Source organism: Lutra lutra, chromosome 7, assembly GCF_902655055.1.
Source record: "Lutra lutra chromosome 7, mLutLut1.2, whole genome shotgun sequence".
Lineage (NCBI taxonomy): Eukaryota > Metazoa > Chordata > Mammalia > Carnivora > Mustelidae > Lutra > Lutra lutra.
The window spans coordinates 27,683,794-27,697,511 of NC_062284.1; the positions used below are offsets into that span (position 1 = coordinate 27,683,794).

At 37.9% G+C, this 13,718-nt stretch overlaps 1 protein-coding gene across 3 annotated transcripts in view; it reads right to left on the reverse strand.

The window, feature by feature from the left end:
- TUBGCP5 (tubulin gamma complex associated protein 5) overlaps positions 1–13,718 on the reverse strand; it is a 91,617-nt gene that overhangs the window by 11,144 nt on the left and 66,755 nt on the right. For all 3 annotated transcript variants that reach the window (XM_047737405.1, XM_047737404.1, XM_047737403.1), the window contains exons 16-21: positions 13,365–13,547; positions 7,682–7,766; positions 7,455–7,575; positions 6,757–6,935; positions 5,288–5,413; positions 4,583–4,671 (exon numbers count right to left, since the gene is read on the reverse strand). In XM_047737405.1, the coding sequence (XP_047593361.1) occupies positions 4,583–4,671; positions 5,288–5,413; positions 6,757–6,935; positions 7,455–7,575; positions 7,682–7,766; positions 13,365–13,547 (783 nt within the window). The remainder of the gene's footprint in view (positions 1–4,582; positions 4,672–5,287; positions 5,414–6,756; positions 6,936–7,454; positions 7,576–7,681; positions 7,767–13,364; positions 13,548–13,718) is intronic.

The following is a 13,718-nucleotide window of genomic DNA, read 5'->3' on the forward strand; positions in this document are numbered from 1 at the left end:
GGGTAGCAGACATTTTAACAGTATTTGTTCTTCTAATACATAAGCATGGATTATTTTTCCATTTTTTTCTTAAGTGTTAATAGTTTTCAGAGTACAGATCCTTTTCCTCTTTGATTAGGTTTATTCCTAGGTATCTTATGGTTTTTGGTGCAATTGTAAATGGGATCAATTCCTTGAACTTCTCTTTCTTATGTCTCATTGTTGGTACACAGAAATGTGATCAACTTCTATACATTGATTTTATATCTGCCACTTTGCTGAATTCCTGTATGAGTCCTAACAGTTTCTGGGTGGAGTCTTTTAGGTTTTCAACATAGATTATCATGTCATCTGTGAGTGAAAGTTTGACTTCTTTGCCAATTTGGATACCTTTTATTTCTTTTTGTTTTCTGACTGTTGAGGCTAGAACTGCCAGTACAATGTTGGACAACAGTGGTGAGAATGGGCATCCCTGTCATGTTTCTGACCCTAGGGGACAAGCTCTGAGTTTTTCCCCTTTGAGGATGACATTTGCTGTGAGTCTTCTGAATGCCGAGGAATGTTCCCTCTATCCATACTTTTTGAATGTTTTAATATAGAAAGGATGCTCTATTTTGTCAAATGCTTTTTCTGTATCAATTGAGAATCATGTGGTTGTCTTTTCTTTTATTAATGTGGTGCATGATCTTGATTGATTTGTGGATGTTGAATGACATCCGCAGACCAGGAATAAATCCCACTTGGTCCTGCTGAATAATCCTTTTGATGTATTGTTGGATTCTTTTTCTTATGATATTTTTAATTAACATATAATATATTATTTGTATGGTTGGATTCTATTAGCTAGTATCTTGGTGAGAATTTTTGCATCCATCTTCATCAGAGATTTGGTCTGTAATTCTCTTGGTGGGGTCTTTAGTTTTTGGGATCAAGGTAATGCTGGCCTCATAGAGTGAGTGTGGAAGTTTTCCTTTCATTTCTGTTTTTTCAAACAGCTTTAGAAGAATAGGTATTAACTCTTTAAATGTTTGGTAGAATTCAGCTGGGAGGCCATCTGGCCCTGGACTCTTGCTTGTTGGGAGATTTTTGATTACTGCTTCAATTTCTTTGCTGGTTATGGGTCTATTCAGGTTTTCTATTTCTTCCTGTTTTAGTTTTGGTAGTTATAAGTTTCTAGGAATGTATCCATTTCTTTCAGATGGCCCAATTTGTTGCCATATAGTTGTTCATAATATTCTCTTATAATTGTTTGTTTTTTTTCAGTGTTGGTTCGGATTTCTCTTCTTTCATTCATGATTTTATTGCTTTGGGTCCTTTCTCTTTTCTTTTTGATCATCTGGCTAGTGGGTTATCAATCTTATTAATTCTTTAAGGAACCAGCTACTAGTTTCATTGATTTATTATTTTTTTTATTTCTATGTCATTGATTTCTGCTATAATCTTTATTATTTCTCATCTCCTGCTGGTTAGGCTTTGCTATTCTTTCCCCAGATCCTTTAGGTGTAAGGCTAGGTTCTGAATTTGAAACTTTTCTTGCTACTTGAGGAAGGCTTGTATTTCTACATACTCCCTCTTATAATCAGTTTTGCTTTATTTGAAGTGTTTTTGAACTGTCATGTTTTCATTTTCTTCCACGTTTTTAAAATTCTTCTTAATTTCATGTTTGACCCATTCATTCCTTAGTAGGATGCTCTTTAACCTCCAAGTGTTTGTGTTCCTTCCAAATTTTCTCTGGTGATTAAATTCAAATTTTAAAGCACTATGGTCTGAAATAGGCATGGCATAATCTCAGTCTTCTAGTACCAGCCGAGACCTGATTTGTGACCCAGTATGTCATCTATTCTGGAGAATGTTCCATGTGTACTTGAGAAGAATGTGTATTCTATTTTTTTAGGATGAAATGCTCTGAATATATCTGTGAAGTCCATCTGGTCCATTATGTCTTTCAAAGCCCTTGTTTCCTTGCTGATTTTCTGCTTAGATGATCTGTCCATTGCTTTGAGTGGAGCGTTAATGTCCCCTACTATTATTATATTATCAATGTATTTCTTTAGTTTTGTTATTAATTGGTTTATATATTTGGCTGTACCCATGTTAGGAGATAAATACTTACAACTGTTAGATCTTATCGGATAGACCCTTTAATTATGATACAGTATCCTTCATCTCTTATTACAGTCTTAGACTGAAAATCTAGTTTATCTAAGGATGACTACTCTGGCTTTCTTTTGATGCCCATTAACATGATAAATGGTTCTCCACCCCCTCCCTTTCAATCTGGAGGTGTTGCTGGATCTAAAATGAGTCTCTTGTAATCAGCATATTTATGGGTTTTGTTCTTTTATATACTAATACCCTCTGTCTTATGATTATTTAGTCCATTTACATTCAGAGTTATTATTTAAAGATACAAATTTAGTGTCATTGTATTACTTGAAAAGTCACTGTACTTGTAGACTGCCTGTTACTTCTTGGTCTTTGTTAGTTTGGGGCTCTGTCTTTGCTCAAAGGATTCTCTTTAATATTTCTTGCAGGGCTGGTTTAGTGTTCACAAATTCCTTTGGTTTTTGTTTTCCTGGATACTCTATCTCTCCTCTTCTGAATGACAGCCTTGCTGGATATTCCTGGCTGCATATTTCTCCCATTTAGTACACTGATTATATAACATGCCAGTCCTTTTGGACTGCCAGTTCTCTGTGCCCAGGTCTGCCACCAGCCTTATATTTCTATCCTTGCAGATTCAGGACCTCTTTTCCCAAGTGGGTTTCAGGATTCTCTCTTTATTTCTGAAATCTGCAAGCTTCACTATTATATGTCAAGGGGTTGACCTATTTTTATTGATTTTTGAGGGTGGAGTTCTCTGTGGTTCCTGGATTTGAATGCTTGTTTTCTTCCCCAGATTAGGGAAGTTCTCAGCTATAATTTGTTCAACCTTAATTCAACCTATAAACCTTCTGTCTCTCTCTCTCTTCATTTTTGGGGAACCCTATTATCTGCATATTATTTTGCTTTCAGGAGTTGCTAATTTCTTGCAGTCTCCCTTTGTGATCCAGTAGTTATCTTTCTCTCTTCTTTTCAGCTTATTTTCCATCATTTTGTCTTCTGTATCACTGACTTCACCTCTGCCTCATTCATCCTTGGCATTAGAGTCTCCATTTTTTTTTATTATTATTTTTTTATTTTCAGCATAACAGTATTCCTTGTTTTTGCACCACACTCAGTGCTCCATGCAATCCGTGCCCTCTCTAATACCCACCACCTGGTTTCCCCAATCTCCCACCCCCTGCCGTTTCAAACCCCTTAGATTGTTTTTCAGAGTCCATAGTCTCTCATGTTTTACCTCCCCTTCCAATTTCTCCCAACTCCCTTCTCCTCTCTAACTCCCCTTGTCCTCCATGGTATTTGTTATGCTCCACAAATAAGTGAAACCATATGATAATTGACTCTCTCTGCTTGACTTACTTCACTCAGCATACTCTCTTCCAGTCCTGTCCATGTTGCTACAAAAGAGAGTCCATTTTTGACTGCATCCCAGTAATAGCATTTTTAGTTTTGGCCTGATTAAATTTTAGCTTTTATTTCTCCAGTAAGGGATTTTGTAGTGTCTCCTATGGTTTTTTCAAGCCCAACCAGTATCTTTATAATCACTTCAAATTCTAGTTCAGTCATCTTACTTATATCCATATTTAAATCGTGGCATTGAGTGCTATGTCCTGTTCTTTCTTTCATGCTGAATTTCTCCATCTGGTCATTATGTCCAGAAAAGAATAAAAGAAAGAGAAAAGACAACATACCAACAAGAACAACAGAAAAAAATAACAAAACAAACCAGAAGAAAATAAAAACAAGACAAAATAAGAAAAAAACCAAACCACAAATGAACTGAATGAAACAAAATACTAGATCCTGGGTTTATTTTGGTCTGCTTATTAAAAGAAACTAGATTCCTAAATAGGAAAGAAAGGAAAACATATATATATATGAAAATAAAGTAAAATAAAAAAGTAAAATAAAAGTAAAGTAAGATAAAATATACAATGTATAGAAAGTAAATATATGTATATAAAACATACATGTAAAAGTTAAAATAATTGAAAAAATAAGAAAACAGCATAGAAAAAATAAAACTGAAAGACTAAAGAATAACAAACTGCAAATGTTATATACTGTTTTCCCCACAACCTGAAGTTGTGCAGTTCTGTATGATCAGTGAATTTGGTGATGGTTGGATGTTCCTGTTGGTCATCTTGGGGAGAGGCCTATTGTGCTGATTCTCAGGTACCCTTGTGGTGGTGAAATTGCACTTCCCTTGCTAGGGGGCCAAGCTCAGTGTTAGTGGCTCTGGATTCCACTTTGTGGTGCTGTTTTGCTCCTTGAAGGGTTTCAGCACCAATGGGGGCAGGCGATGAAAATGGCCGCACCCCATTCTCTAGCCCCAGAACTGAAAGTTTGTGCCGCCCACTCTTCAGTGAGCCGTCAAAGAAAAGCAGTCATTCATAAGCCAGTTTTAACCAACTGAGCCACCCAGGCGCCCTCATAAGCCAGTTTTAAAAGGGAAACTGAAATGGTCAAAATGTAGAGGTTCCACAAGCTACATACTTACTGCCATGCCCCCAGACCTGCTTGCCAACCATCTGCAAACATGAGAGCCAAATTCAATACCTTCATGATGGCTTCTTTCACAAAACTGACCTGGAGATTAAAGCCACAGACAGAATATAGGCTCTGTAACTATGTTTGGACACTGACACCAACACTTTTATTTAATCTACATGAGTCACAGAAAAAGTTCATCAATGCAAAGACAGCCTTCAATATAATATGGAAGGGTGCTGGCTATGAATAAGTACACCTGGAATCAGGCCACATATCTAATGCACCTGTGATATAGGGAGTATTAGCAGCAGAGTCTGACCAAGAGAGCAAGTGACTATTTCCTAAGATGGCCATTTAAATGCACCAACAAAAGAAGCAAGTAATCTAATGGCTATAAATTGACTTAATCCTGTATATTCTCACTAAGCTGGTTGTACTTCCTGACTAAAGCACTACTATTCCACAACTGCAGACACAATCTTCCAATTGAATCTAAGTGCAGTGCAGGGTGCAGATGATCGTAATACAGTTCATGTCTGTTTCTCTCAGATATAATTTCTCGTAATATGGCACAAATTTGTAATTTAATTTGGTCATTCCTGATAGACTATTCTGCTTAATAAGTATAAAATTCTGAAGTGGAGAGACAACCTCCCTTGGCCAGCTTCATTCCTGCCTCAGTGGCCAAATCTGCAGACACCATCTCACATACCTTTTCTCTCAGCAAACAACGATCATGGATGGTTGATAAGTATCTATAGTGAATCTTAATCAACTGATCTAAATCCTTGGCTTCCTCGACTTGATGTTGAAACTCCAGCCCTGTACTGTGAAGAATCTTGAAGAGAAAGATGAAAAGTTTATTAATCATCAGACTTCTATGAAGACATGTACGCTAGACACAAACCTTTATATCAATCTCTTCTACTCCTCTCAAATTCTTTCTTCAATAATTACATCTGTAAAATCTACAAAATGCCTTCTTTAAAGCCTGACATTCTTATCTTAGAATAATGATGGGGGGCCAGTTCTTTAGGAAATCCATTCACAGAGTAAACAAATGCCTTACTCTGGACTAACAGACTGTTCCTGGTGGGAAGGGGCAAGTATATCAAATCACATACAAAAAGCATTTTTAAAAAAATTATTGGGTAAATTAAACTTATATGTTTTCAGAAGTTCCAATGTTTTTATAATAATCTTCTTTAAAAGGAGCATAGATGTAATTTAACTAGAAAATAAGAAGCAAAAACTTAAACTCCTACCATATACTCTCAATAATAAGGGTTTAAGGCTGTCTCTTTAAGGCTGTTTAAGGTAAGCAGAAAGCACCTATGCCATATACATCACATCTAAAACACAGGCTTCAAAGGCTCACTTCTTCCAAATAAAACAAGTTTTAGAACTTGTATACAAATAAGTTTTCCTTTTTAAACCAATCATTTTAAATCCCAAATGAGTACTGTCTTCTTAGAATTCTGCTATTGTTCAATTATCTGAACTTCTCTTTCAGACCTCCTCTAGATCTGGTTTTAAGATGTATACGAAAAGCAGTTTCATTTACTTTGTAATGAGTTGTTTCTTGTTTGTAGGAAAAAAAATGTATTTATATAATCTGGCTGCATCTTCCTCCTTGCACACCACACTAGCCTGACAGTAACTGGCTGTTACTAAAATTTGAAGCCATTTTCTAGGGACAGATCTGTCACCACCAATTAAGTTTAAAAGACTATACTGCAAGTTCCGAAGGCAATTCCAGAAGAGGAGCTCTGGGTATGCCCATCCTAAGAGGCTGCTGGACAGGAGGGACAGGAGTCTCCAGATGCATGTGCTCTGGCATGTTTAAAAAAACATTTTCCGGGGCGCCTGGGTGGCTCAGTGGGTTAAAGCCTCTGCTTTGGATCAGGTCAGGGTCCCAGGGTCCTGGGATCGAGCCCCATATCAGGCTCTCTGCTCAATGGGGGGCCTGCTTCCTCCTCTTTCTCTGCCTATCTCCTCTGCCTACTTGTAATCTCTGTCAAATAAATAAATAAAAATCTTTAAAAAATATAAAAAAAAAATTTCCCCCCACTGTCATGTTATTTTATGATCAAATATTTTATATGCGCTCTTGTTACACTTACAGTCTACAAGTACTTTGTGGGCTCTTATAAATATATCACAAGTAATTCAGACACAAACCCTGGTCATGATGTAGTTGTGTAAGCTGTTCACAAAGTGCATGAGCTTTACTCTTAAGAGGAACATACGATGAATCTGCTGTCTTATTGGTTCCTTTTGTGATCCAAACTGAGCAGTTGTGCCTTGTTCACATAAAAATCCTTCTCTGAGTTGTGGTTTTCCAGCAGTACTAGCTAGTTCTGTAGAAGATTGAAAGAGCAGAGTAAGTGAGAAGAACATCTACTCAAACTGCACCCGTGCCATTGCATAGGGGTGGGACTTCTGATGTGGTCATCACCTGCAAAGGGCACTCTACAGGAAGCACATTAAGGACCCTACCTTCAGTGTCTCTGGAAGGTAAAGTAGTGAAAAGTTCCCCTTATCACTGTCATTAAAACCTAAATGTCAACTTGAGGAAAAAAAAACAAAAAACAACTAAATGCCAAGTCCCAATACTCTGTCATTAAATTTTTTTTTCATAATTTAAGAATATTTATTCTGGCTAAATTCCTCATCAAGCTGTTATATTTCAGACTGACTGTAGTACAATTCCCTGGTATTTCATTCAGGGAAGTTAATTTTGACAACTGCAAAACTGTTGCTATAAATACTTGTCATCTGGGCACTTGTGTATACATAAAAAATGACCAAAGATTACCCATTTCTTTATTTCAGGGCTAAAATGCAACTATAATTTATCTGTTGAAAATAAATCTTACCACCAAATAGTAAAACATCCAGACTATATTTTGCCCATTTTATTTGCAATAAGAGAAGGAACACCTGATTATAAATTTTTTGACATTCCAAACTTATAACAATATCCACAGGCCATGGGATCTATGAAAACAAGAACAGAAAATTAGAGTAGAAAGTAACCTACCTATTACTTGCATGGTGTAATTTAATAGAAAACAATATTCTTACAAAATGTATCAGCACATACCTTATAGCTCAGGGTCAGACCATCTAAGATATGAACAGGGAGTTTCTTCTTGGTTGTGTCAACATTTTCATAAGATATAGACAGACTAGAAAAAGAAATTTCAGTTTTAGTTTGTGAAAGTACTAAGCTCAAATAAAAATACTCTTTAAAAAACCATCAGCAGGGGCGCCTGGGTGGCTCAGTGGGTTAAAGCCTCTGCCTTCGGCTCAGGTCATGATCCCAGGGTCCTGGGATCGAGCCCCGCATCGGGGTCTCTGCTCAGCAGGGAACCTGCTTCCTCCTCTCTCTCTGCCTGTCTCTCTGCCTACTTGTGATCTCTGTCTGTCAAATGAATAAATAAAATTAAAAAAAAAAACAAAACAAACCATCAGCATTTTAACATTTATATCATATTTCAAAGAAGACATATTTCATAAAAGGAAGGCAAATATTTCAATAAAGGTTTTCTATCATGTATTCCAGGATAGAAATTTGGTTTTAGAAGTAAGAGGAGCAAAGTTTTTTAATAATGGGTTTAGCTGTGAAAGAGAAGAGATACTTATATGTAGTAAGTTAGGAAAAAAGATGACCTCAGGGAAGAAGATATAATGGTAACAGACTGGGTGCTTAATTCAGATAAAATTCAGGCAACAGGGCGGTGGAGGGAGACTGCTCTCATTGCCCTGGACAGTGTAGTGTGTTCAAGTCCGTCGACAGCAGTGGGGCCTAAAGCAAAGGGTGTATACACACTGCTTTACCTACTCTTTTCTAACACTGGTTTGAATGTGACTCTCAAAAGAAAGAAGCAACAAATGTGCATGGAAACATCTTTGCACCAGGTGCCACATGGGCACTTAACTGCCCTTACTCATTTAATTCTCACAGTAGTCTTGTAAGTGGACTGGGAAATGATGTAACTTTCCCACAATAACACGGGCATCAAGTGATGAAACCAGGATGCAGACCATGTAAGTTTTAAGTGTAACACAGAGGTGGGGAGGCAGCCTTACAACCAGAGATGGAAAGCACAGTGTGTTACTTATAAATTAGTCAGTTCATTCCATGTCACAGGCACTAGTTAGTATTTTTTATAGCTTGTAAGTTATGTGCCTCCACTGCATACTTAGTAGGCACTTACAGAATACCTTATTTGTCAGTCATCATGCCAAGCAGGTAAAAGAAAGTCAATCCCCAGAGAAAATCCCAGAGCAGACACACAGTGCTGCACCAATCCAGGCCAAGCAGGACTTTGTAGGAGAAAAGACCATTGCCAGGCCATGCAAATAGAAGAGCATAAAACTGGAGGAAGCTATAAAGCAGGGAAAGTATAGCTCTTCAGCAAACCAGAAATATCCCAAATTCCAGAAATGAAAAGTTTGGTAGGAGAATATGATGTGTCTGTATGTGTACACATACTAGAATTGAGGCTGGGAAATGAACCAGATAGTAAAACTTGCCCTCTCATGAGAAGGAGCTCAGCCCATCTGTTACAAGGAGCCAATGAGCTTGAATACAGCTGGTGAAGGGAGTTGCTCTAACACTGTAGTCATTCTGGTGGCCCTGTCTGGGTCAAATGGAAGGGAGTGAAGCTGAGACACAGAGACAGGAGGTGTCAGGGAGGAGCTCTTGAGTGAGCACTGAGCAGTAAGGGGAAATGTTACCTAGGAGGCAGAACTGAACAACCAGGGAGGTGTGGGAGCTAGGACAGAGGAAGGAATCTAGGGTGAGCCACACTGCTTTTGGGTATTGGGATGAACAATAGTGCTTGATAGTAATGAGCTCAGTTTTGGAAACATGACATCTGAGTGTAGCCACAAGCTGCTGCCTGTGCAGGCACCTGGGCTAAAGGTACTGATGGTGCATAAGGGGTCACTAAAGCCATTAACAGGGACTGGAAGTCCCAGGCAGGAGTACTGAGGTTGTGCCAAAGGCAGGTGGGAAGCACGAGGCCCAGAGAGAGATTACAGAAAGAGCAAGAGGGATGTAGAAGGGTTGTAAGGCAGGGATTCTAGGCAGGGCAGGGGAGCAGCATTGGCACTTGATGCTGGAATTGAGAGGGAGACTGGAGGGCCACACAGAAAGTCTGAGGATGCAGACTGCTGCTTATAACATATGGAAGCCACAGCGGAAGGGGTGGCTCACTTCTCCTGAATTAATCTAGGAATAGAATGCAATCTCAATAAAAATACCATCAGAGTTTTTGTTTTGGTGGAGGCAGACAAGTTGACAATAAAGTACATTTGGAAAAATAAACAAGGATAGCCAAGAAAGCCCTATTATTAAAACAGGATGTTATCAGCACATCAATAAATAGAACAGGGAAATAGAATGGAAAATCTAGAAAGATATTCAAGTACATATGAAAATTTAATGATAAAGGGGCATGTCAAATAAATGCAGGAAAGATGGATTTTTTTTTAAAGAAATAAGTGATGGGGAAAGAAAAGAAATAAGTGATGGGAACCAATCAGTCATTTAGAAAAAGATAAAACTAGATCTATTTCTCATGTTTTTAGCTGGATAAATTCCAAATGGATCAATATCAAATGTAAAAACAATCTGTTCAACTATTAGAAGAAAAGATGGGTGAATTTCTTTGTAACCTGGGAAAAAGTAAAACTTTTTAAAAAAAGATTTTATTTATTTATTTGAGAGAGAGAGAGAGAATGAGAGAGAGAGACCATGAGCAGGGAGAGGTGAGAGGGAGAAGCAGACTCCCTGCTGAGCAGGGAACCTGATGTGGGACTTGATCCTGGACCTCCAGGATCATGACCTGAGCTGAAGGCAGGTCATGCTGCCTAACCAACTGAACCACCAGGTGCCGCAGGTAAAACTTTCTTAACTCAAACCCTAAAAGTAGTAAGAGAAAAGACTGGTAAGTTATAGAACTAAAAAAATCTGTATCACAAAACAACAACAAATTATTATACCATAAGCAGAATGAAAGGACAAATGTCTAACTGGGAAACATATATAATATAAATAGCTTCTAAAAATGGAGAGAATAAGAGATCAGTAACCTGATACTAACAGAAATGGTGGCAAAAGATATGGATAGTTTACATTAAAAAATTCAAAAATAAACATATGGAAAGATGATAAAGCTCACTCTTACTAGAACAATTACAATGAAAACTATACTGAGATACCGTTTCTTATCAGACTGGTAAAATTCCAAAAGTCTGACAACCTATTCTGTTGGTGAGGCTGTGGAGAAAGTCACTCTACACATTGTTGGTGGGAATCAGAAATAAGACAGTCCATATGAAGAGAAATTTGGGAATAGCTAGCAGAATTATATACACATTTACCCTTTTACCCAGCAATCCCATTCTAGGAATATATTCCAAAGTTACACTGGCAAACGTATGAAGTGAGATGTACAAGACTATTCAGTCATTGCAGATATGCACAGCAGAAAAACAGAAACCCAAATGCCCATCAAAAGAACAAATGATTGAAAGAATACAGTGGAAAGACAGTCAGCTGTAAAGGAGTAAGGACAAGCTCTCTAGCTTACAAATGGATTGGGTGTGAGATACATTAGTAACATAAGAAAAATAAAGATGCCAGAGTGGGCAAAGCATGTTACCTTTTGTATTACATGCAACAGTTGCCTAAAGGAAAGGGAGGAAAAGGGCAGAAACAGAAACAGAAGACAGATCTTCCTAGAAGTACCACTGTACCAATGATTTTAACTTGGGAAATACATAGCTGCTTACATAATTAAGAAAGAAAATTGAATCAAGAAATAAACAAAACAAAACAAAGCAGTTCCTAAAAGTAGAAAATAAACTAAAACAAATGAACTTGACCCTGTGTTAAATTGGTGGCATAATCACATGGAGAATTATTCCAAGTAACCTTGAAATAGAATATTCTGATGATGTGACAGTGTAGGAAGAGAAAACAATCACAAACAGTAATTTAAACTCTCAGTGGGCTTGTTGCTATTATGGTTATTTTGGAACTATTAAATATTATAGAAATTAAAAAACCACTAGTTATGTCAGTGTGTTAATAAGCACTCAAGAGAAGAAATACAAAGAGGGGCACCTAGGCGGCTCAGTGGGTTAAGCCTCTGCCTTCAGCTCAGGTCATGATCTCAGGGTCCTGGGACCGAGCCCCGCATTGGGGTCTCTGCTCAGCCGGGAGCCTGCTTCCCTCCCTCTCTCTGCCTGTCTCTCTGCCTACTTGTAATCTCTCTCTCTGTCAAATAAATAAATAAAATCTTAAAAAAAAAAAAAAAGAAATACAAAGAAAGAAGTGAAAACTAATCTTTAATATAAACTAGAAATATCAATATGAAATTATGATTAATTTACTTTTCCTACACATTTCATTTCTCTCTCCACCGAGAAAACCTAGGAGTACTGACAATCCAATACTGATTTCTGGCACCCGAAAAAGGGCTTTTTAAGCCACCAAAGAGATGGGCCCAGTGCTCCTGGAAGAGGTGTACAGGCCTAAGGCAGAAGGTGCACAGGACAAGCCTGTATGTCTGTCTAGTCCTGAAAGTAAGGACACTCTGAAATTATTAGGGTCATATGAAGGGGTTCCCTCTGGCTAAAAATGCGAGTCTGAGCAACAAAAAAACAAAAACTATAATAGACTGTGGCATTAAACATAACAAATCCATGAGTTTCTGCTGAAAAACAACTTTTCCTGGGGGGTTGCTGGGCACCAATTCCTTCAGCTGTTAGTCTGCTTTTATTAACCACATAACTGATAAAAATTCTGCTTTTATGGATCAATTAAAGGTAATAAATAAGGAATGAATCCACTAAGTAGTAGCTTGGTAACCTGGCATGTCTGTGAGGAAAAGAATGCTTTGTCTGGCATGTCACGTTTATTATTATGACTACTATTTTTGAAGGACCAGTGAGGGAGCCGAGAAAGGAAGCCAAGTAAGAGAGCTGAGCAGGGACATGGAGAAGGAAAAAGGATTGCTAGGCAGTGTAGAAGATGAGTCTGCTTCACAAAGATCTGGTGGTACCAACCCATAGACCTGGGTGAGTTGAATGTTCAGTAGGCAGACTGACAGGAAGACCGGGCTGATTAGCTCCACAGCTGGGCATAAGCTGACATAACAGCTTGAGAGAGCCACTAGACCACTAGGGATGATGTAACAGTCTGAAAACATGCAACTCTGTCCAGTAAGTGGTGGAATTTATTTTCCACTCCTAAACCTGGGCTGACCTGTGACTCGGTTTGAACAACAGCATGTGGTGGAAGTGAAGGTCTGTAAAGCCTGAAGCTCAGGCCTCAGCAAGCCCTTAGGGTTTTGTTCTCATTGTCTCAGAACATCGCTTAAGACTCCTATGTAAGGAGGTCAGCACAGCTGGCTGGAGGGCAAGGCCAGTGGAAGAGAGAGGTGTCACACCTAGTGGCTAGCACTGACTCCAGTCTTGTGAGGGAGGCCATGAAACCCTGACAACCTACATGGCCTCATATTATCATCTTTTATTTAGTGGGCAAATCATTTAGCTATCTTCTGCTTCGGTTTTATAATATGAAAAATAATGCTGCAAAATTCATAGGGTTAGTGTGAAGATTAAATAATATATGTAAAAATTCATAGAACAAAAATTCATAGAAGAAAATAACATATATGTAAAAATTCATATGTAAAAAAAACCCAGAATCTGTTGTGCATGGATAATTTTATATTATTTAAAATAAAAAGGTGCCTCCTATATTTTACCGTGTACTATCTTCAGGATACCGTTGTCCTACTGCTTCTTGAAGCTGGACATTAAGAAAAGACACATTCTGCCAGGTTTCCTTTTCTCTTATTTTATCAAAAATTGATGTATAGAAGTCATACATGGTATCTCCACCTTCCATTAAGAAAAAATTCCTCATGGCCTGCAAGTACTCAACCAACCTAAATGGAGAGAAAATAAGTGACAGAAAGATCTTATACTCATGAGACAGAACTCTGGACAAGTACCAGTTTTTGTAAACTATTATTGTAAACTAATTTTGAAATAGGTTTACATTCTACATTTAGTAAAAACAGAAACATTAACAACTTTTAAAGAGTTATAAAATAACA